The sequence below is a fragment of the Panulirus ornatus genome, chromosome 19 (assembly GCF_036320965.1).
Source record: "Panulirus ornatus isolate Po-2019 chromosome 19, ASM3632096v1, whole genome shotgun sequence".
In the NCBI taxonomy this organism is placed as follows: Eukaryota; Metazoa; Arthropoda; class Malacostraca; order Decapoda; family Palinuridae; genus Panulirus; species Panulirus ornatus.
The window spans coordinates 55,316,466-55,337,861 of record NC_092242.1 but is presented as its reverse complement, the minus strand read 5'-3'; the positions used below and the strand labels follow the sequence as shown (position 1 = coordinate 55,337,861).

At 38.9% G+C, this 21,396-nt stretch overlaps 1 protein-coding gene across 9 annotated transcripts in view; it reads right to left on the bottom strand.

Moving 5' to 3' along the window:
- Positions 1–21,396, bottom strand: part of rdgB (retinal degeneration B) — a 485,210-nt gene that overhangs the window by 27,742 nt on the left and 436,072 nt on the right. For all 9 annotated transcript variants that reach the window (XM_071673888.1, XM_071673895.1, XM_071673896.1 and 6 more), the window contains 5 exons: positions 19,104–19,212; positions 17,384–17,540; positions 9,216–9,365; positions 6,376–6,556; positions 6,124–6,255 (listed from right to left, as the gene is read on the bottom strand). In XM_071673888.1, coding sequence (XP_071529989.1) covers positions 6,124–6,255; positions 6,376–6,556; positions 9,216–9,365; positions 17,384–17,540; positions 19,104–19,212 — 729 coding nt within the window. The remainder of the gene's footprint in view (positions 1–6,123; positions 6,256–6,375; positions 6,557–9,215; positions 9,366–17,383; positions 17,541–19,103; positions 19,213–21,396) is intronic.

The following is a 21,396-nucleotide window of genomic DNA, read 5'->3' as shown; positions in this document are numbered from 1 at the left end:
CACATTAATATAAACCTTTAATCTTTTCCTTCCCATCCCAGGATCCCCTTCCATAAGGCTCCTATAGCACCCAGGAAGCTGACCATATCCACTGGACAGGATCACTGGTCAAAAAGTCTAGTAATGTTGTGGACATATCTTAGTGTGGTGAGCACACGACAACTGAGGAGTAAGTGTTTAGTGTCTTCAATATGGAAGTTGTAGCTTCAGATGATGGTATGATGGTACACCGAGTTGGGAGAGAGGCTGTTTAATGCTTGTCGGGTAATGATAGCGTGTGTATGCTTTTTTCAATGTTGCATATTTTGAGGAGAGTAGATTTGTAAGTATATTTTGTTGAAGTGTGAAATAAGGGTAAGCTTTCTCTTTCTATTCTTACTTGAGGAGGGTTTGGTGGGTAGTTATGAAGTGGTTTAGAGAGAAAGAGTCTAAAGCTGTTGAAAAGATCTAAATGCCAAGCATATTTGGGTGAAATTGTCTTGGAAGTACTTTTGTTTTGCTGTACACATGTATAATATGTTTGTGGTTGCTATGCAGATGGCACTATGTGGCTTGAAGCTTTGTTATGTTGTATTTGCTTTTGACATGGTAGATGACCAAGCAGGTAAGCCACAATGTGGGATGGAGAGGACAGACTGTTCATATAAAAATACAAAATGCTTCTTTCATTCTAAATCTGGAGCCAGTAAGTGCTCTGATGGTGCTTATTTTGTGTAAGACCTCTGCAAACACTGCACTAGATTTGCCCTCTGCCAGTGGCCTGTTAAAGGTAAGGCACTACAGGCTAAGAAGTGGCACTGGGGTTCTTTAGTTGTGGACACTCTGTTGCCGTGGCCACCCCTTTGAGTGAGTTCCAACTGAAACAGGCATTAGAGATATAGATAGATGGCTTTTGCACTGGTATTTGTAATGTGGGAGTGAATGTCATGTAAGTGTTGAATGTGGGATCCAATATGTATGGATCTGGTGTGTGAGAGAAAATGACCATTCCAGGTAAGAGAAAGTTGCAGGTTAGATTCATGTCTATTAGGGGTTAAGAGAGTGATACTGGATTTCTACAGGGATGAAGACATTCTGATTAAGTGAGGTAGTGTTTTAATTGTATGGTGTAGTTTTCCATGTTTACTGTTACTTATGTAAAGTCAGGGTGCTACAAAGTGACTGTGAGCTCATCTACAAACTGACTTCTGGTAAATATCAGCATACCTTTCAAGTATATGGATAAGGAAATAACTAGCAAGCAGTTCAAATCCTAATAAGTCCAAAACTAGAATATGCTTCTCAAGTTTGGTTAACACACCTAAAGAGGCACACAGAGCTAAAAGAGAACATTCAGAGAAGGACAACAAAGATGGTACCAGATTTTAGGAAGCTGACTTACAGGGAATGGCTAAATACTTTATATTTTTGCCTACCCTGGAAAAGAGAAGAGTGAGGGGGTGACCTAATCACAAAATTCTAACTTTTTAAAACAGTTCAGTGATATGGACAATCAACAGTTCTTCAAGAGATGTAGGGACAGAACAACCACAGGCATAACATGAAATCATTTCAGAAACTTGATAGAATAGAAGAACAGAAATACTTTTATAGCATAAGAGTGGTGGAAGAATGGAATAAAATGTCTGATGATTTGGGGAATGCACACAGCATACATAAACTTGAGATGTATGAAAGTACAGAATGTTTAAGAGATGGGGTCTAAATGGTGTTAAACTCCCTCTCCATATAAAACATATAGGTAATTACATTTAATAATAACACACACATTAGATGTTATAAATAAAAGGAAGAGACAGAGAAAAAGGCAAAGAGTACAGTCAACAGGCAAAAAAATCGAGAATCCACTCATAACAAGAGGATTTACCACAGCAGAGAGGGTAGGACTATTAAAAGATGGTAACATCAGACTGAAAGTAATGTTTTCATATGTTTAAGAATTGACAGTAATAAAATGCTGGAATTAAAGAATCATAAAAGGGGAAGTGCAAACAAAATTGTTAGAGTCGTGGAAACACCTTACAAGAGACATAAGTTCTCATCTGTTTTTCCCAGCGGGGTACAAGATAGCAAGAAACAAAAAAGATGTTAGAGGAGGAGCATTAGCTCTCTTACTAAAAGACAATATGAAGTTTCAAGTAATAGTGGAAGTTGGCCTATTCAAACAATACATAATGGGAAGAGTAACATTAAGAAAAAAGAGCATATAATACGATCCTCAATAGAACTGCAACAATATGGAACAAATATACAATAATGAAGGAACAATCAGGATGGTACATGAAACTGTGAAACACACTTTTTAAAAATGGTAAAGTACTGATAAATGGGCATTTCAATTATAAAGAGGCAGACTGGGGAACCTGGATTCTTATGGTTACAAAGTCATGGAGGCAAATGTTTCAGAATGTATACTCTGCATGTTCAGGCCCCGATTGCTCAAAATCTTTTTCACTCCATCCTTCCACCTCCAATTTGGTCTCCCACTTCTCGTTCCCTTCACCTCTGACACATATATCCTCTTTGTCAATCTTTCCTCACTCATTCTCTCTATGTGACTAAACCATTTCAATATACCCTCTTCTGCTCTCTCAACCACACTCTTTTTATTACCACACATCTCTCTTACCCTTTCATTACTTACTCGATCAAACCACCTCACACCACATATTGTCCTCAAACATCTCATTTCCAGCACATCCACCCTCCTCAGCACAACTCTATCTATGCCCATGCCTCGCAACCATATAACATTGTTGGAACCACTATTCCTTCAAACATACCCATTTTTGCTTTCGGAGACAATGTTCTTGCCTTCCACACATTTTTCAACACTCCCAGAACTTTCACCCCCTCCACCACCCTGTGACTCACTTCTGCTTCCATGGTTTTACCCACTGCCAAATCCACTCCCAGACATCTAAAACACTTCACTTCCTCTAGTTTTTCTCCATTCAAACTTACCTCCCAATTGACTTGTCCCTCAACCCTACTGTACCTAATAACCTTGCTCTTATTCACATTTACTCTCAGCTTTCTTCTGATGCCCATTCCCTTTGGAAACCCCCTCAAGGGAGCAAACTCCAGCGCTGCGTCCTAGCTTTTTAGTGCCTCACCCTTAACAGGCCACTATTAGTGAGAAAATCTAGTGCAGCATTTCCAGAGGTCCCTACCTAATGTTCCTACATACTGCTTCTATATAATGTTCCAACCTACTATTTCCAACCTGCTTCCACTTAAATGTTCCTACCTACTACTACCACCTAATGCTCTTGTCTAATGTTCCTACCCTTTTTTTTTTTTTTTCATACTATTTGCCATTTCCCGCAATAGCGAGGTAGCATTAAGAACAGAGGACTGGGCCTTTGAGGGAATATCCTCACCTGGCCCTCTTCTCTGTTCCTTCTTTTGGAAAATTAAAAAAAAAAAAAATGAGAGGGGAGGATTTCCAGCCCCCCGCTCCCTTCCCTTTTAGTCGCCTTCTACGACACGCAGGGAATACATGGGAAGTATTCTTTCTCCCCTATCCCCAGGGAATAAATATATATATATAGCTGTTATGTGTAATGCACCGAGACCGCAGCTCCTTTTCCACATCCAGGCTCCACAAAGCTTTCCATGGTTTACCCAATGCCAAACTATGTATGTATGTATGTATGTATGATTGTATGTATGTATGTATATATATATATATATATATATATATATATATATATATATATATATATATATATATATATATATATATATTTTTTTTTTATACTTTGTCGCTGTCTCCCGCGTTTGCGAGGTAGTGCAAGGAAACAGACGAAAGAAATGGCCCAACCCCCCCCCATACACATGTATATACATACGTCCACACACGCAAATATACACACCCACACAGCTTTCCATGGTCCACCCCAGACGCTTCACACGCCCTGATTCAATCCACTGACAGCACGTCAACCCCGGTATACCACATCGCTCCAATTCACTCTATTCCTTGCCCTCCTTTCACCCTCCTGCATGTTCAGGCCCCGATCACACAAAATCTTTTTCACTCCATCTTTCCACCTCCAATTTGGTCTCCCTCACTCTTATCCCCTTTGCCTTTGTACAATGGCACTATGCACGCATTCCGCCAATCCTCAGGAACCTCACCATGAGTCATACATACATTAAATAACCTTACCAACCAGTCAACAATACAGTCACCCCCTTTTTTAATAAATTCCACTGCAATACCATCCAAACCTGCTGCCTTGCCGGCTTTCCTCTTCCGCAAAGCTTTCACTACCTCTTCTCTGCTTACCAAATCATTTTCCCTAACCCTCTCACTTTGCACACCACCTCGACCAAAACACCCTATATCTGCCACTCTATCATCAAACACATTCAACAAACCTTCAAGATACTCACTCCATCTCCCTCTCACATCACCACTACTTGTTATCACCTCCCCATTTGCGCCCTTCACTGAAGTTCCCATTTGCTCCCTTGTCTTACGCACTTTATTTACCTCCTTCCAGAACATCTTTTTATTCTCCCTAAAATTTAATGATACTCTCTCACCCCAACTCTCATTTGCCCTTTTTTTCACCTCTTGCACCTTTCTCTTGACCTCCTGTCTCTTTCTTTTATACATCTCCCACTCAATTGCATTTTTTCCCTGCAAAAATCGTCCAAATGCCTCTCTCTTCTCTTTCACTAATACTCTTACTTCTTCATCCCACCACTCACTACCCTTTCTAATCAACCCACCTCCCACTCTTCTCATGCCACAAGCATCTTTTGCGCAATCCATCACTGATTCCCTAAATACATCCCATTCCTCCCCCACTCCCCTGGGGATAGGGGAGAAAGAATGCTTCCCACGCATTCCCTGTGTGTTGTAGAAGACGACTAAAAGGGAAGGGAGCGGGGGGGGGCTGGAAATCCTCCCCTCTCATATTTTTTTTTTTTTTCCAAAAGAGTGAACAGAGAAGGGGGCCAGGTAAGGATATTTCCTCGAAGGCCCAGTCCTCTGTTCTTAACGCTACCTCGCTAATGCGGGAAATGGCGAATAGTGTGAAAGAAAGAAAGATATATATATATATATATATATATATATATATATATATATATATATATATATATATATATATATATATATATATATATATGTATATATATATATATATATATATATATATATATATATATATTTTTCTTTCTTTTCTTTTAAACTATTCGCCATTTCCCGCGCCAGCGAGGCAGCGTTAAGAACCCTATACTTTTATCTATTGTCCTACAATTTTGCTAAAAGGTGGGGCTTGTGCACTGCACTCACCAGGAAAATCTAATGTTTAGAAGAATGAGTAGTGTTACTTAAGCATTGTCAAGTGTTATTTGTGACGAGATTATATGTTTGTGAACAGAATACTTGCAGTCGATGTGTAGGTGAGACTCAAAGAAAAGAATAAATAACTGAGTGAAAGGAGAGCAATTTGACAATAATTAACATGGAAGAGATAAGAGGGTGCAAAAGAGAATTTTTTCAATCCACTGACAAGGAAGTGCTCTTTCATATGCTCATAGGGCTCTGTCTATGAATAACAGAGTAAGGAAAAATTTAACTTACTGATGAAACACCATCCAAGATATAAAGAAAATATATTTAAGAAAAAACTATTAAAGAGAACTCAAATAAACTTCAGCATTCAGTAAGATTTCAGATCATGAACTTTCAGATGAATAAGTGTCAATATTCTCTTCCAAGGCATAATCCAGACAACTACATGTATGGGTCTATAGAACAAATTAGGCTTAGAAGAAAGAAAGTAGTGTGAATAAAGATTACAAAGGGAGTAAATCCTCCTTTTAACCAGAATCTTACTTATACCCTATACTTCTTTCATGAGCAAACCACATGCAGCGATCTCCCAAGCAGGATAAGTACTAAAAATGCTTGTTACATCTCTTTCAATATTCTCACAGTAAAACAAATGCATATAATGAACAAGCAGGAGTCTATCCTTTACGTAATTCCTATCACTTTAGGCTATTATGCAATCCATTTTAAGTCATATGAACATAAAATAAAGAATAATGACAGGTTATCTCCTACATAAATAAAATCAATTACCAAAAGTGAAATATTACCTGAGCACTTGTTTGCTGTTTTTTACTAGCTTTCCCAACTATGTAAATCTGTTCAGCTTTAAGACCAATACTGCTATACACAGTTATATCTTTTGAACTGCCATAAGCTGCCATCACCATCAAGGCATGATCCTGTAAAGAGTCAAAATATCAAAAAGAGAAAAGTTAAAACATAACATGTTGCAAAAAGAAATAAGCCATTGTACTGATAAGGAGATAAATTATACATAAAAAAATAACCATGCAACTCACTTGGATCAGCCCTCGCAGATAATCAGCCTTATGACCCAGTGGGTCTCTTGACAGACCATCAGCAAAAGATACAAGCCCATGAGGAAAATTATGCTGAGCAAGCCAAGACACAACTTTCTGCTGCTGCATGTCTGGCCGCCCGGTCACGTATATTATCAAATATCCCAACTCTTGCCAGTGTCTGAAAAGAGGAAAAAGCTTAATATAATTTCACATCAATTATATACTTTCTAGGAACAACAAAGATACAGAAAATAGATGTCATTATATGCAATATAACACTTTCATGACAGGCTACCTTTGAGATCATACACATAACTGGAATATGCACCATGTGGGCTGTCAAGTTGCTTGCTTCCCTTTACATCCAGACCTGTATCACCTTCTGGAGTGTACAGATATATGGACAAGGGCCATATGCAGGTATTAACTTAATCTAATAAAAAAAATCTGGAGGAAGAATTATACTATATTTCATTAAAAAGAATAGTATAGCAAGGAGGAGGAATCATTTTTACCTACTACAATTAATCAGCAACAAAATTCATTCTTAACTGTTTCCCAAAACTTTCAAAGGTTAATACAATGAAAATATTTATCCATCTATATCTCATGTGCTGATTATCACTATTTAGCAACATGGTATCCTCTAAATATTTAAGGTCTTGCATACTTTTGTGAATTTCCATGATATAGGTCACTCATCCACACACTTACTTAGGCTTAAACATGATCCACAAATGGGCAGAAGTGAACCTCAAATATAACAAATGCAAATATAAGGAAATGTCACTGAACAAGTATGAAAATATTGGTGAACCATATGAAGGACCAACAAAGAATGTGAGGGAAAGTAAAACAAGCATAAAAGATCTGGGTGTTATCATATATGAGAGACAAAAATCCAGAGAAAATACTCAGAAGATAGCACCCCTTTATTTCTTTCTTCGTTCCATCTAGTCATACCATATGCTCCTCTCAAACAGCTCATTCCTAAAGCCTGGATTCTTGATCTTTGTGACTCATTCCATGTTCATGTTTTGGCCGCAAAAGTCAGGTTGGACCTAATGACTCTTTCACCCTGTACTGCTTTCTCCCTCAGCTCTCATTCTCCAACACCAAACTTCCCCAGGGTTGCTCCTAAATACTTTCATTTTCTTACCTCTTCCAGTCTTTCTGCCTCATATCTATAACTCAGTTTCCTACACTTTCTTCTTTCACTCTATATGGTTTTGAAAAATCTATACTTTTACTCTGTTTCCTCTCAAATGCTATCACTATATTTTCTAGCATTTATCTTCAATAGTCTATGCTTATAACACATTATAAAACACTCACAGCCTTCTGAAACTCCTCTTCACTCTCTGCAAACAACAAAGGATCATCCAAAAACAGGCCTTTCACTACCTAATATTCCTCACCACCACACTTCACCTCTACACAAACTTTCCCTAGTTTTACTTTCACCTCTCTTATCAATCTAACCATATAAATCTTAAACAGCCACAGTGACATCACAGCCCTGCTTCACATCCACACGTATGCTGTATCTTTCACTCAACTCTCCATCCACTCTTGCACATGCATTTGCTACTCTATAGAAGCCTTCTACTCAACTGTCATATGCTTTCTCCACAGTCATTTTCACCACAAAAATTTGATCCGCACATCTCATACATTTCCTGAAACTCTCATGCTCCTCACTTAGTATGCATTCAGTCACTTCCATCACTCTATCAATCAACACTCTGGTATACTTAACTGACATATTTCCCTATAATTGCTACATACATCCTAAGTACCTTTCCTTTGAATAAAGGAATAATAATAGCTTCTGTTTCCATGCAAAAGTACATATCAAATGTATCCACTCTTATCACACTCTCTCCTCCATACTTCAGCATTTCAGCCATATTTCCAACCACTCCAGGTGCCATTCCTACCAATACCCATGCATGTAACAACTGCTGTCTCAACTTCTCCTAAATTAATCAGTTCTTCAAAATACTTTCCATAATATGATTTTCTTATGGCAGTAAATTGAAAGTATAAAGGAAAATGTATTAAACCTAACGGCCTCTCAATACAGAAGATACAGTTATGAAATCTTCAAGAATATCATGAAACAACAAAAATTAATCATATATGAATATATGAAAGGCCAGCCAGGAAGGTAACAAAACTATTCAATATTTTATCAAGAGAAATAAAAAACATCATAGAAAAACAAGAAACATTTACAAGAAAACATAACATGTTAAAACTATACCCTAAAAAATCCAAAATCAGCAATTATAGAATACAGGTGGCAGCTGAGAGGACCAGTATTCCTCACCAAGCAAGACATGTAGTTTGCATCATGTGTCAGCTCTACCACAGTGGCAAATCCGTGTCATAATCAATTGTAGATAGGTACTTCTACTTGCCTCAGTCACTAACAGAATTTTGATTGTTCTTTTATATACTTTTTCATACCATTTTAGAGCATCTTCCCTCAATCTATCTATTCTTCTCTTGAAGAATGCATATTTCTTCATTTTTTATCATCCATTCTGTTCTCTATCCAAGTCTACACCCAAAAGTCACAAAATCCATCTCCACTATTTGCAATCTTCTATTCATTCTAAAGGTGAAGGTTTATGCTTCACTGAAACCCATTAAAAGACAATGACCCACACCCTCCAACAGATTCTGTCACAATTGCAGATTTAATTTTTTCCTATTATCACCTTTAGACCACCAAAAACTTAAATACATTTATGATACCTCTCATTCCTTTACTTTACTCATTAAAGGGCTCCCTTAACACTTAGAAAACAATCACTGAAAGTAAGGCTTACCGAACAACATCAACAGCTCCAGCTCGCACTTTTGGATCTCGTCCAGTTACCGAAACAGAGGCAGTAAAAGACCCATCAATACTAAATACAACACATTCAGTTTTGGTTGGTACAATGGTAAGGTAAAGTGTAGCACTAGTGTGGTCACCTCTGAAAGGGAGAAGAGAAACAAAAGTATAATAATTTTACCTCTGATTTACAAATGATGCTATTATGGTATCTATCACTGAAAAACATTTCCTCTAGAGTCTTAACATTTTCATTCTTTTCAAAGTGTATATTAACCTAAAACAATGAACATTAAAATACCTCCTATAATCCTGTTTATGGATGGGGTTGTTAGGGAGGTGAATGCAAGAGTTTTGGAAAGAGGGGCAAGTATGAAGTCTGTTGGGGATGAGAGAGCTTGGGAAGTGAGTCAGTTGTTGTTCACTGATGATACAGCGCTGGTGGCTGATTCATGTGAGAAACTGCAGAAGTTGGTGACTGAGTTTGGTAAAGTGTGTGGAAGAAGAAAGTTAAGAGTAAATGTGAATAAGAGCAAGGTTATTAGGTACAGTAGGGTTGAGGGTAAGTCAACTGGGAGGTAAGTTTGAATATAGAAAAACTGGAGGAAGTAAAGTGTTTTAGATATCTGGGAGTGGATCTGGCAGCGGATGGAACCATGGAAGCGGAAGTGGATCATAGGGTGGGGGAGGGGGCGAAAATTCTGGGAGCCTTGAAGAATGTGTGGAAGTCGAGAACATTATCTCGGAAAGCAAAAATGGGTATGTTTGAAGGAATAGTGGTTCCAACAATGTTGTATGGTTGCGAGGCGTGGGCTATGGATAGAGTTGTGCGCAGGAGGGTGGATGTGCTGGAAATGAGATGTTTGAGGACAATGTGTGGTGTGAGGTGGTTTGATCGAGTAAGTAACGTAAGGGTAAGAGAGATGTTGGAAATAAAAAGAGCGTGGTTGAGAGAGCAGAAGAGGGTGTTTTGAAATGGTTTGGGCACATGGAAAGAATGAGTGAGGAAAGATTGACCAAGAGGATATATGTGTCAGAGGTGGAGGGAACGAGGAGAAGTGGGAGACCAAATTGGAGGTGGAAAGATGGAGTGAAAAAGATTTTGTGTGATCGGGGCCTGAACATGCAGGAGGGTGAAAGGAGGGCAAGGAATAGAGTGAATTGGATCGATGTGGTATACCGGGGTTGACGTGCTGTCAGTGGATTGAATCAGGGCATGTGAAGCGTCTGGGGTAAACCATGGAAAGCTGTGTAGGTATGTATATTTGCGTGTGTAGACGTATGTATATACATGTGTATGGGGGTGGGTTGGGCCATTTCTTTCGTCTGTTTCCTTGCGCTACCTCGCAAACGTGGGAGACAGCGGAAAAAAAAAAAAATCCTGTCCGTATATGTCAGTCATACTCCACACTCAGAACTCTTAAAGGATTAATCAATATATTTTTTTTTATTATACTTAGTTGCTGTCTCCTGCATTAGTGAGGTAGCGCAAGGAAACAGATGAAAGAATAGCCCAACCCACCCACATACACACATATATACATAAGTGCCCACACACGCACATATACATACCTATACATTTCAACATATATGTACATATACATATACAGACATTTACATATATACACGAGTACACATCCACACTTGCTGCCCTCATCCATCCCCGTCGCCATCCCACCACACATGAAATGGCAACCCCCTCCCCCCTGTGCATGTGCGAGGTAGTGCTATGAAAAGACAACAAAGGCTACATTCGCTCACACTCAGTCTCTAGCTGTCATGTGTAATGCAACGAAACAACAGCTCCCTTTCCACATCCAGGCCCCACAAATTTTCAATGGTTTACCCCAGATGCCTCACATGCCCTGCTTCAATCCATTGACAGTATACCACATCATTCCAATTCACTCTATTCCTTGCATGCCTTTCACCCTCCAGTATGTTCAGGCCCCAATCACTCAAAATCTTTTTCACTACATCCTTCCACCTCCAATTTGGTCTCCCACTTCTTGTTCTCTCCATCTCTGACACATATATCCTCTTCGTCAATCTTTCCTCACTCATTCTCTCCATGAGACCAAACCATTTCAAAACACCCTCTTCTGCTCTCTCAACCACACACTTTTTATTACCACACATCTCTCTTACCCTTTCATTACTTACTTGGTCAAACCACCTCACACCACATATTGTCCTCAAACATTTCATTTCTAACACACCCACCCTCTTCTGCACAACCCCATCAATAGCCCATGCCTCGCAACCAATAAATTATCATATTATAGTGTTTTTGTGTGAGTTATATTTTATTTACTGTAGCAGTGACTGTTCTTTACACTATGAGGATAATGCTATGGAAAAACCTATGCACCTTAAGTTATTGTGCATTGTGCAAATCTCTTGGCCAAAAAAAAAAAGTCAGAGCAATATCTTGTTTTCTCAAAATAGTTTCTGCACACTTCAATCCCTAAATCTCTGTTATTCATATAACATCCCAAATCTGGCACCCTCAGCACCTACACATCCAGTTTTTGGGGGTTTTCTGGTTTCCAGACACTAAAATCAGTAGCTTTTCCAAAGGTTCAATCCATATATAATCTATAGTACCTAACACATTTTGCTTTTGGACAAACAATGCATACTGTATACACTGTAACCTTGCTAGTCTAGAGTGAGTGGAACCAGGCAACCACTAGCAAACACAAAATATGATCTTAAATACTCATGAATTTACATTTTCCTGAAACATTAAAGATTGGTAAAATACATTTAAGCAGCAATGAAAAAGTATGTTTGGTTTTCTTACACAAATATCTTCTAGGTCTCTCCTCCTAAAGTATCAAAATGTAGAGTAGAGATGAGGAATTAGTTGGATGGTGGAGGATGAGAGACATCAAAGGATGTAAAGACTGACACACACACACTTACAGACACACACACACACAAGAAATATGCTTTAGGATTCTGTATGTGAGAAGGATTTGGAAGTCAACATCATCCTAAGCCTCTTGTAGAAGATAAGGAAATACATGAAGAGCTGAACAATAAATTTAAAAGGAGCTTTCCCAATGGAGTATAATTTACATCAGTGTTAAAAAGGTGAGAGTAAGGAAGAATTCTTAGAAAGTATGAAAATTACCAGAAATGATACAATCAGGCTAGTAAAACAACTTTACCCAAGTAAATCTACCAATATACACAGAGGGAGAATGTGTAGGCACTTGCTAGACCTCTCAAAATACTGATCAATATAACATTAATGATTAGAGGAAGGGATAAATCCAAAGATGATAAAGATGGCACATGTGATGCCCCAACTGATGAAAAGAGACTGGGAAATTTAACTGAAAAATGGACCACTCTCATTTATGTATGGTTTGTAAAACACTAAAAACAGATAATCAAAAAAGTATGTATGACTACTTGCAAAGGAGAACTACTACTTAAGTGGAAGACAACATGGTTTCAGAAAAAGAGGTATCACATCATGAATCTTCTACACTTCTACAACAGGGTGACTTTGGTCTTAAATCAAAGAGATGGATGGTTAGATTATGTCTCTAGATGACTAGAAAGCTTTTGACAATGAGCCCCACAGGAAGACAATTAAACAGCTACAGCTACAGGCAGGAATAAGGGGCAAACTCCTTTGCTGGACTGAAGATTACCTATGGGAAGGGAAGCAAAGGATACAGGTAAGAGGCACATTCTCAAAATGGGTTGAGGTTAAATGTGGTATGCCACATAGCCTGGTCTTGGGCCCACTGGTATTTTTGAACTAGAATCACACCTAAGTAAGTTCATGGATGATGCCAAGACCATAAGAAAAATAAGAGATGAGAGGAATTGCATCGGCTTACAGGTGAGTGAAAGTTGATTTAATAAATGATGAGATTCAGTTCAAGTCAGTGCAAGATAATGAAAATGGAGCTCAGCAAAAGAAGTCCTAGTGCAAATACTACCTTATTAAAAATTAAGCAACAGGAATCCAAGAGTGAAAGATATCTAGGGGTTGACAATGCGCATAATCTGTCAGCAGAGTTACATAACTGGAGATCTACAAGAAAAGTGAACTGCTTGCTGGGAAATTGTAGGATCACATTCATGTAAATGTTTAAGAAAATGTTCAAAGCCATTCAAAACATTTTTCAAACAGAAGTTGGTTTATGCCTCTCAAGTCTGATCACCACAAATCTTGACAAAATAATCACATGAAACTACAGAACTAGTACCAAAACATTCTGCTGCAGACAAATGACCAGTATGATAACTGAGGAAAGTCCAATGCAGAGGCAGGACTAACTGAAAGTAACGCATAAATGCTAAAACATAATAATCTGTAAATTCATAAATTAGTTGTGAGTTCATATGAATAATGTACAGGTATTAAGTTTAGCAAGGGAGGAGCAGGGACAGGCGAATTGGTTTGAAAGTGGGTTTTGAACAGAAAGAATCCAGAGGAAATGGAGTCTTTTAGGTGACAGGATGGACAAGGAAGCAGACATAACTATAACAACTGAAGTGGATCAAAGGGAGGGTAAGGCAGCAAAAGTCCTGGGTGCACTTAGCATTGTGTGGAAAGAGAGGTCATTGCTTGTGAGGGTAAATATGGGCATGTCTGACAGTCCTATACACTTGCCCCAGTGGTGCTAAATGGGTGTGAGTTGTAGGCTTTATGTACAAAAGAAAAGAAGAGGTTGGATGTGTTGGAAATTAAATGCTGAGGACAGTATGTGGTGTAATCACCTACTATTTGTACTGTTGGGAGAGGAAGTTTTAAACCTGAGGGGCCCCCATCTCTTGAACACTCTCTACTATCATGCAACCTCTTGAATTTATGTATGCTGTCTGGATACATCAATTTTGATCCATCCTTATTACTTTACATTTTCTTGGGATGAATTTCATCAACCACCTTTAAGACCAGTTTTGGAGTCCGTTTAGGTCCCCATGTAAGCTGATGCAATGATCCTAGCTTTTTGCTTCACTCAAGACTTTTGCATTATCTGCAAACATGTTCAGGTATGATTCTATACCTTCAGGCAAGGCATTAATGTAGATCAAGAAGAGTAATGGTCCTAGAACCAAACACTGTGGCACTCTGCGGGTCAAACTCAACCCATTTGGAAAAAGTTCCTTGGACATGCATCCTTCGCTCCCTCCCATAATCTATCTACCAATGGATTTTGCCCTCTTATTTGTGTTTGGTGATTCAGCTTCATAATATGCCTCCTATGTGGTACAGTGTTATATGCCTTCTGGCAGTCCAAATACAGACAGTTCATCCAACCTTCCCTTTTGTCCAGGACTGAGCTCATTCTCATATAAAATTCGAAGAGGCTAGTTACATGACCTTTCCCTAAATCCATGCAGTCTTTCACTTAGGAAACTTCTCTACCACAGAAAAGTCATCCACTTGCTTTCTAATAATCTTTTCCAGAACCTTACACCTCAGACTCATCAGAGAGGCTGGTCTGTAGTTCTGTGCCTGTTCCTGGTCAACTTTCTTATATATAGTTATGACAATTGCCCATTTCCATTCCTTTGGCACTATCCCTTCTCTCCAGTGACATCTTGAACAGTAATTCAAGTGGTCCATCAAGTATATCTGCATACCTCCCAAGCAAATGTGATGAAATTTCATCAGGACCATAAGCCTTGTAGGGGTCAAGTTCTTTTAATACTCTGTTAATATCATTTCTAGATATCTCAATGATTTCCAAAACCTCCCCATTCCATCTCACTGGCACTGGGGCTACAGTGTCTCCCAATGTGAAAGCACTTGTGAACTTGCAATCCAGTTCCTCGCACATCCTTACATCACCCTCTACAAAATTTCCTTCTGACTCCCTTAGCCTGATTAGCTGCTCTTTATCTGACAACGAGCTCCTGATAAATCTATGGAATAGTTTTTGATTTTCTGCTGCCTTGTCCACAATATTCTTTTTGAAGTTTCTTTGCTCCTCTATCATTATCCTACCGCACTTTTTCCATGCTCTCTTATACTGAGCCAATGCTAGCTGGCTACAGTGCCATCTATATCTTTACCACTGGACATCTAGAAGTTCCTCTCCTTTATGGCATATTTTATTAAACCATTCCTTCCTCTTTCTTATCATTCCCTCTGCATTTGAGGCTTGAGGTACCCATGCCTCTACCCCCTCACTGTAAATTTCACAACCTCTCAATACAACATTCTGGTTCCTGGCTACTGAATTCCATTTCCCAAACCTCTTAGCACAACATTCTGGTTCCTTGCCACTGAACTCCATTTCCATGTCTACATTACCATAGAATTTATTGATGTTTGAGTAGTTTCCAAGATTTCATCTCCACTTTATTTTCTGTCTCATTTCTGCTCTTTTAATATCCTCTTTTACCACATGTTCAAATTTGAGCATAACACGATCACTTATTCCAATTGGTGTATCTTATAGAATGTTCCCAATATCAATGCTGGTACAACAGAAGATAAGGTCTAGTAATGATGGTTTATCAGTCCCTCTCATCATAGTATACTCCATGACAAGCTGGTGCGTGAAACTTTCCTTAATACATCCAGAGAAACTTGTCTCCAGACTCCCTATCACCAGAAGAAACCAAAGTCCCCCAATTCATCTCTTTATAATTAAAATACCCAATCATCAATAGCTTACCAAATCTAAGAAATGAGTGTTTCACTAAGGAAGGTTTATCTAGCATGGAATAATAGTGTAAAAGAAAGGTTTGGTCATACTCTGAGTGAGAATGAAGAAAGACTGATTACAAGGATATATGTATAAAAGTAGGGTTGAGGGTCAAGTCAATTGGGAGGTAAGGTTTGAATGGAGAAAAACTGGAGGAAGTGAAGTGTTTTAGATATCTGGGAGTGGATCTGGCAGCGGATGGAAACATGGAAGCGGAAGTGGATCATAGGGTGGGGGAGGGGGCGAAAATTCTGGGAGCCTTGAAGAATGTGTGGAAGTCGAGAACATTATCTCGGAAAGCAAAAATGGGTATGTTTGAAGGAATAGTGGTTCCAACAATGTTGTATGGTTGCGAGGCGTGGGCTATGGATAGAGTTGTGCGCAGGAGGATGGATGTGCTGGAAATGAGATGTTTGAGGACAATGTGTGGTGTGAGGTGGTTTGATCGAGTAAGTAACGTAAGGGTAAGAGAGATGTGTGGAAATAAAAAGAGCGTGGTTGAGAAAGCAGAAGAGGGTGTTTTGAAATGGTTTGGTCACATGGAGAGAATGAGTGAGGAAAGATTGACCAAGAGGATATATGTGTTGGAGGTGGAGGGAACGAGGAGAAGAGGGAGACCAAATTGGAGGTGGAAAGATGGAGTGAAAAAGATTTTGTGTGATCGGGGCCTGAACATGCAGGAGGGTGAAAGGAGGGCAAGGAATAGAGTGAATTGGAGCGATGTGGTATACCGGGGTTGACGTGCTGTCAGTGGATTGAATCAAGGCATGTGAAGCGTCTGGGGTAAACCATGGAAAGCTGTGTGGGTATGTATATTTGCGTGTGTGGACGTATGTATATACATGTGTATGGGGGTGGGTTGGGCCATTTCTTTCGTCTGTTTCCTTGCGCTACCTCGCAAATGCGGGAGACAGCGACAAAGAAAAAAAAAAAAAAAAAAAAAATGTATAAAAAGTGGAGGGAGCAAGAGGGATAAGTATGCCTAGGAGATGGAATGTTGAAGTGAAAGAAGTTTTGTGGTGAGTTATCAGGGTATGAACATGTAGGTGGATGAGAGGTATCCATGGAACAGAAAGAATTGGAGTGATGTGGTATACAAAAGGCAGCATGCTATCAATGGGCTGAACCAGGGTATATGAAGTAGTTCAGGGGAAACCAAAGGAAAGTCTGTAAGGCTTGACTGTGAATAGGAGGCTCTGCTTTCAGTACATTATACATGGATGCTAGCAAATGAGGCCTTCATTTGTTCCTGGTGCTATGGGAAACAGTATACTAAAATAAAAAAAAATCAGTTGTAGATTTTCACTATATTTTCTTGACTTTGCTATTCAGAAATAAGGTCCAGCTAAGAAACCCAAACTGCCTGCAGGTGTGAAAAATAACAGCAATGAATTTCCGTATAAAACATCTATCTCAAACATTATTATGTGCCTAAAAATTACGGCTAAAATATATGAAATACAATGGCACAGACCGAACAACCATTTTCACTGGATACATGCCACAACCAAGGGCTTTATCTGGTGGAACAGTGAAGACGATGCGACCATTCTTGTCAGTTACTTCTGTGCTTATCTGTTGCCAGTCACCACCAGGAGGATCACGCATGATGTGTATATCAACCTTTTCACCTGTGAATGACAATAAACAAAAGCTGATTACACTTGCTTTTTACAATCTACATGAATAATTAAAATCTTAAAATCCTGAATTCTACTCTGATATCTATCATAATTTTAGTACCTGATAACTGGATGGAATACATGTGAATATCCACAGCATTATTCTTACTAGTATTACTGAATTTTGCATAATAAAATATTACTTTCTCATATTTCACAGGCACAAAAAAGAACAACACAAGACTAATTTAATTTCTAATCCATTTTCTACAGACCTTACTAAAAAAATATTTCTCCATAATCAACTATACATACATGTTGTCTATGCTCTTTCTTGAATTTGAAACAAGGTGGCATTTGGAAAGTCTATACAGTACAGCAACTTCTCATCTGTACAAATTCAAATGATAAAGATTCATATAAAACATCAAAGACATCTGCCATAGTATTCTGAGGAGTATGTTAAGTTAAGCAAAGGAAGTTACCATAGTCATGGCAGAAGCATATATATATATGAAGGTAAGCAGAGATGGGAAACAGAACCATTGATAAAATAGTCATAAGTCTGAGAACCATTATACTGAAAAAAGGAGGCCACAGGGAGAAAAAGGCTTTTGAACTTGTGAAAATAACCTCTCCTTACAGGGCTGGCCTGTGAGGAAGGGCATGAAAACATCCCATAAGTAATTTAGTAAACTCACTATCTGCCCCTAAAGGACATAATTAACTTGCATGATCCTTAGTTTGTCATCATCTCCTTTGTAGCCAAACACTTGCAAAATCAATCGAAAGTTGTAATATACCTGAATCCCCACCAATGTCTCATGCTGTAAAAGTCCTAAGCTATAGAACAGGAAGAAGAAGAATATAAAAGGGGTAGAATGGACAGAAAAAAATAAAAAAGGCTTGCATACTAACTAGCTTTCCCTACATGAAGTACCTTTTTGTGAATTCATAGCTCCTTCCATGTCTAACAGGATTTGGCAAGGGAGCAAGGGGAGTGATAATATACCCACTTGAAGAACGCTGATAAAGTTTTAAACTTCTACCAGAAAAGAGAGGTGAGCATTGGAATGGGAAGAGGTACTAAGAGACCCACATATACCATACATGGAGTTATCTACAGATGAATTATTAGGTAAAGTTGGACAAATATTCTGGCAGAACTCTACAGCCCTCAGTGATCTATACGAGGTGCACTTTTCTTGCTACTTGACTCAAACGGATCCCCTTTGGTGAGTTAGGAGGGAAAAAAAGAAGGTTAACAAGAGAGTGAAGATTCAAAAATATAATTTCAAATGAAAATGAATGTTCAGCTAGTTCTGGTGCAGTGGAAGACCCTGACGTCAAGACATTGACTCTCACAAAAGGGAACCTAGACTCTCTAAAACTTTTCTAGTGCTATTTTCCTTGTACCAGGTAAGTGCACAATGTATAACACTTTTCTGAAAAATCAGTAAGAATGATCAAAATAATGCATAAAATAAGAATTCTTATCTTGACCACATTTTCTGGATTTCAAATTTTCATTAATTCTACAGTCCATACTTTTAAATAATGGAAATATTTTACCTGACAAAGCCACCATATCCAGAGGACCATACATAAATCGAGCCTGCAAAGATTGTGGTGCACCTTCTCGCACAATTACATCATTTCCTCTGTGATTTGCAGCAACATTCTGCAAAGTAAAACAAGGAAAGATTTAGTGCACTCTGAAGACAAATTTGTTCATACAATAATTTTCTTAACTTCTCACCTAGTTTATGTACTGTACTTCTCCCAAATAATTTTCCACTTCATGACTTCAGATCTTAATCTTCACTCTATTCTTCCACATAATATCCTGCACACCTAGCTAGCAAGATGTTCCATCTTTTAAGAACTGAAATACAAGAAGAGGAGAGTTTCCAGCCCACTGTTCCCACAGCCTTTAATCATCATCTAAGACATGCAGGGAAAACAGAGGTAGAATCCTTTCTCCCCTACCACAGGGCGCATTGCATTACACATGACAGCTAGAGAATGGATGTAAGTGGATGCAGCTTGTCTTTGTCCTTTCCTGGCACTACCTCACTAATGCAAAGAATGGCAATCAAGTATGGAAAAAAGACAAATGCTTTGTGCAATGAAAGTTTCACCACATCTCTCTTGTAATGAAATTGTGAACATTGACAACTGCTTGATGGTACACACAAGATACAAACATCCACACTTCCAAAAGTTGGGTCATAATGTCTGGAGATGACTGGTTTATACCATGCCCTGGCAAGGAATGCACCACTTTCTTCCCTACCTGAACACAGTAGTTACATATCTCAATGCTCTCCTCAGATATTTGTTCCATATCTTTATGGATTCTGCCATTATGACAGCATCCAAAAAAATGCAAATAAAAGTGAGGGATGCAATGCTGACGTGAGAAATCTCACACCGAACAAGATTTAGTATATTCTGAACACTAATTTATTCTTACGATAATTATCTTAACTTCTCAAAGTGATGACTTAGTTCATGAACTGAACTTCTACCAGATCATTTCACATTCAATCACTTTAGATCTTAATCCTCCCTCTATTCTTCTACAAATCATCATATGCATCTTGAAAGCTGATATTCCTATATTCATTTATTTATTTATTTTGCTTTGTCGCTGTCTCCCGCATTAGCGAGATAGCGCAAGGAAACAGACGAAAGAATGGCCCAACCCACCCACATACACATGTACATACATACACGTCCACACATGCAAATATACATACCTATACATCTCACTGTATACACATATATATACACACACAGACATATACATATATAAATATGTACATAATTCATACTGTCTGCCTTTATTCATTCCCATCGCCACCCCGCCACACATGAAATAACAACCCCCTCCCCCAGCATGTGCGCAAGGTAGCGCTAGGAAAAGACAACAAAGGCCACATTCGTTTACACTCAGTCTCTAGCACTCATGTAATAATGCACCGAAACCACAGCTCCCTTTCCACATCCAGGCCCCACAGAACTTTCCATGGTTTACCCCAGACGCTTCACATGCCCTGGTTCAATCCACTGACAGCAAATCGACCCCGGTATACTACATCGTTCCAATTCACTCTATTCCTTGCACGCCTTTCACCCTCCTGCATGTTCAGGCCCCGATCACTCAAAATCTTTTTCACTCCATCTTTCCACCTCCAATTTGGTCACCCAATTCTCCTCGTTCCCTCCACTTCTGATACATATATTCTCTTGGTCAATCTTTCCTCACTCATTCTCTCCATGTGACCAAACCATTTCAAAACACCCTCTTCTGCTCTCTCAACCACACTCTTTTTATTACCACACATTTCTCTTACCCTTTCATTACTTAATCAAACCACCTCACACCGCATACTGTCCTCAAACATCTCATTTCCAGCACATCCACCCTTCTCCACACAACTCTATCCATAGCCCATGCCTCTCAACCATACAACATTGTTGGAACCATTATTCCTTCAAACATACCCATTTTTGCTTTCCGAGATAATGTTCTCAACTTCCATATATTCTTCAATGCTCCCAGAACTTTCGCCCCCTCCCCCACCCTATGATTCACTTCCACTTCCATGGTTCCATGCACTGCCAAATCCATTCCCAGATATCTAAAACACTTCACTTCCTCCAGTTTTCCCCATTCAAACTTACCTCCCAATTGACTTGTCCTTCAACCCTACTGTGCCTAATAACCTTGCTCTTATTCACATTTACTCTCAACTTTCTTCTTTCACACACTTTAACAAACTCAGTCACCAGCTTCTGCAGTTTCTCACATGAATCAGCCACCAGCACTGTATCATCAGCAAACAACAACTGACTCACT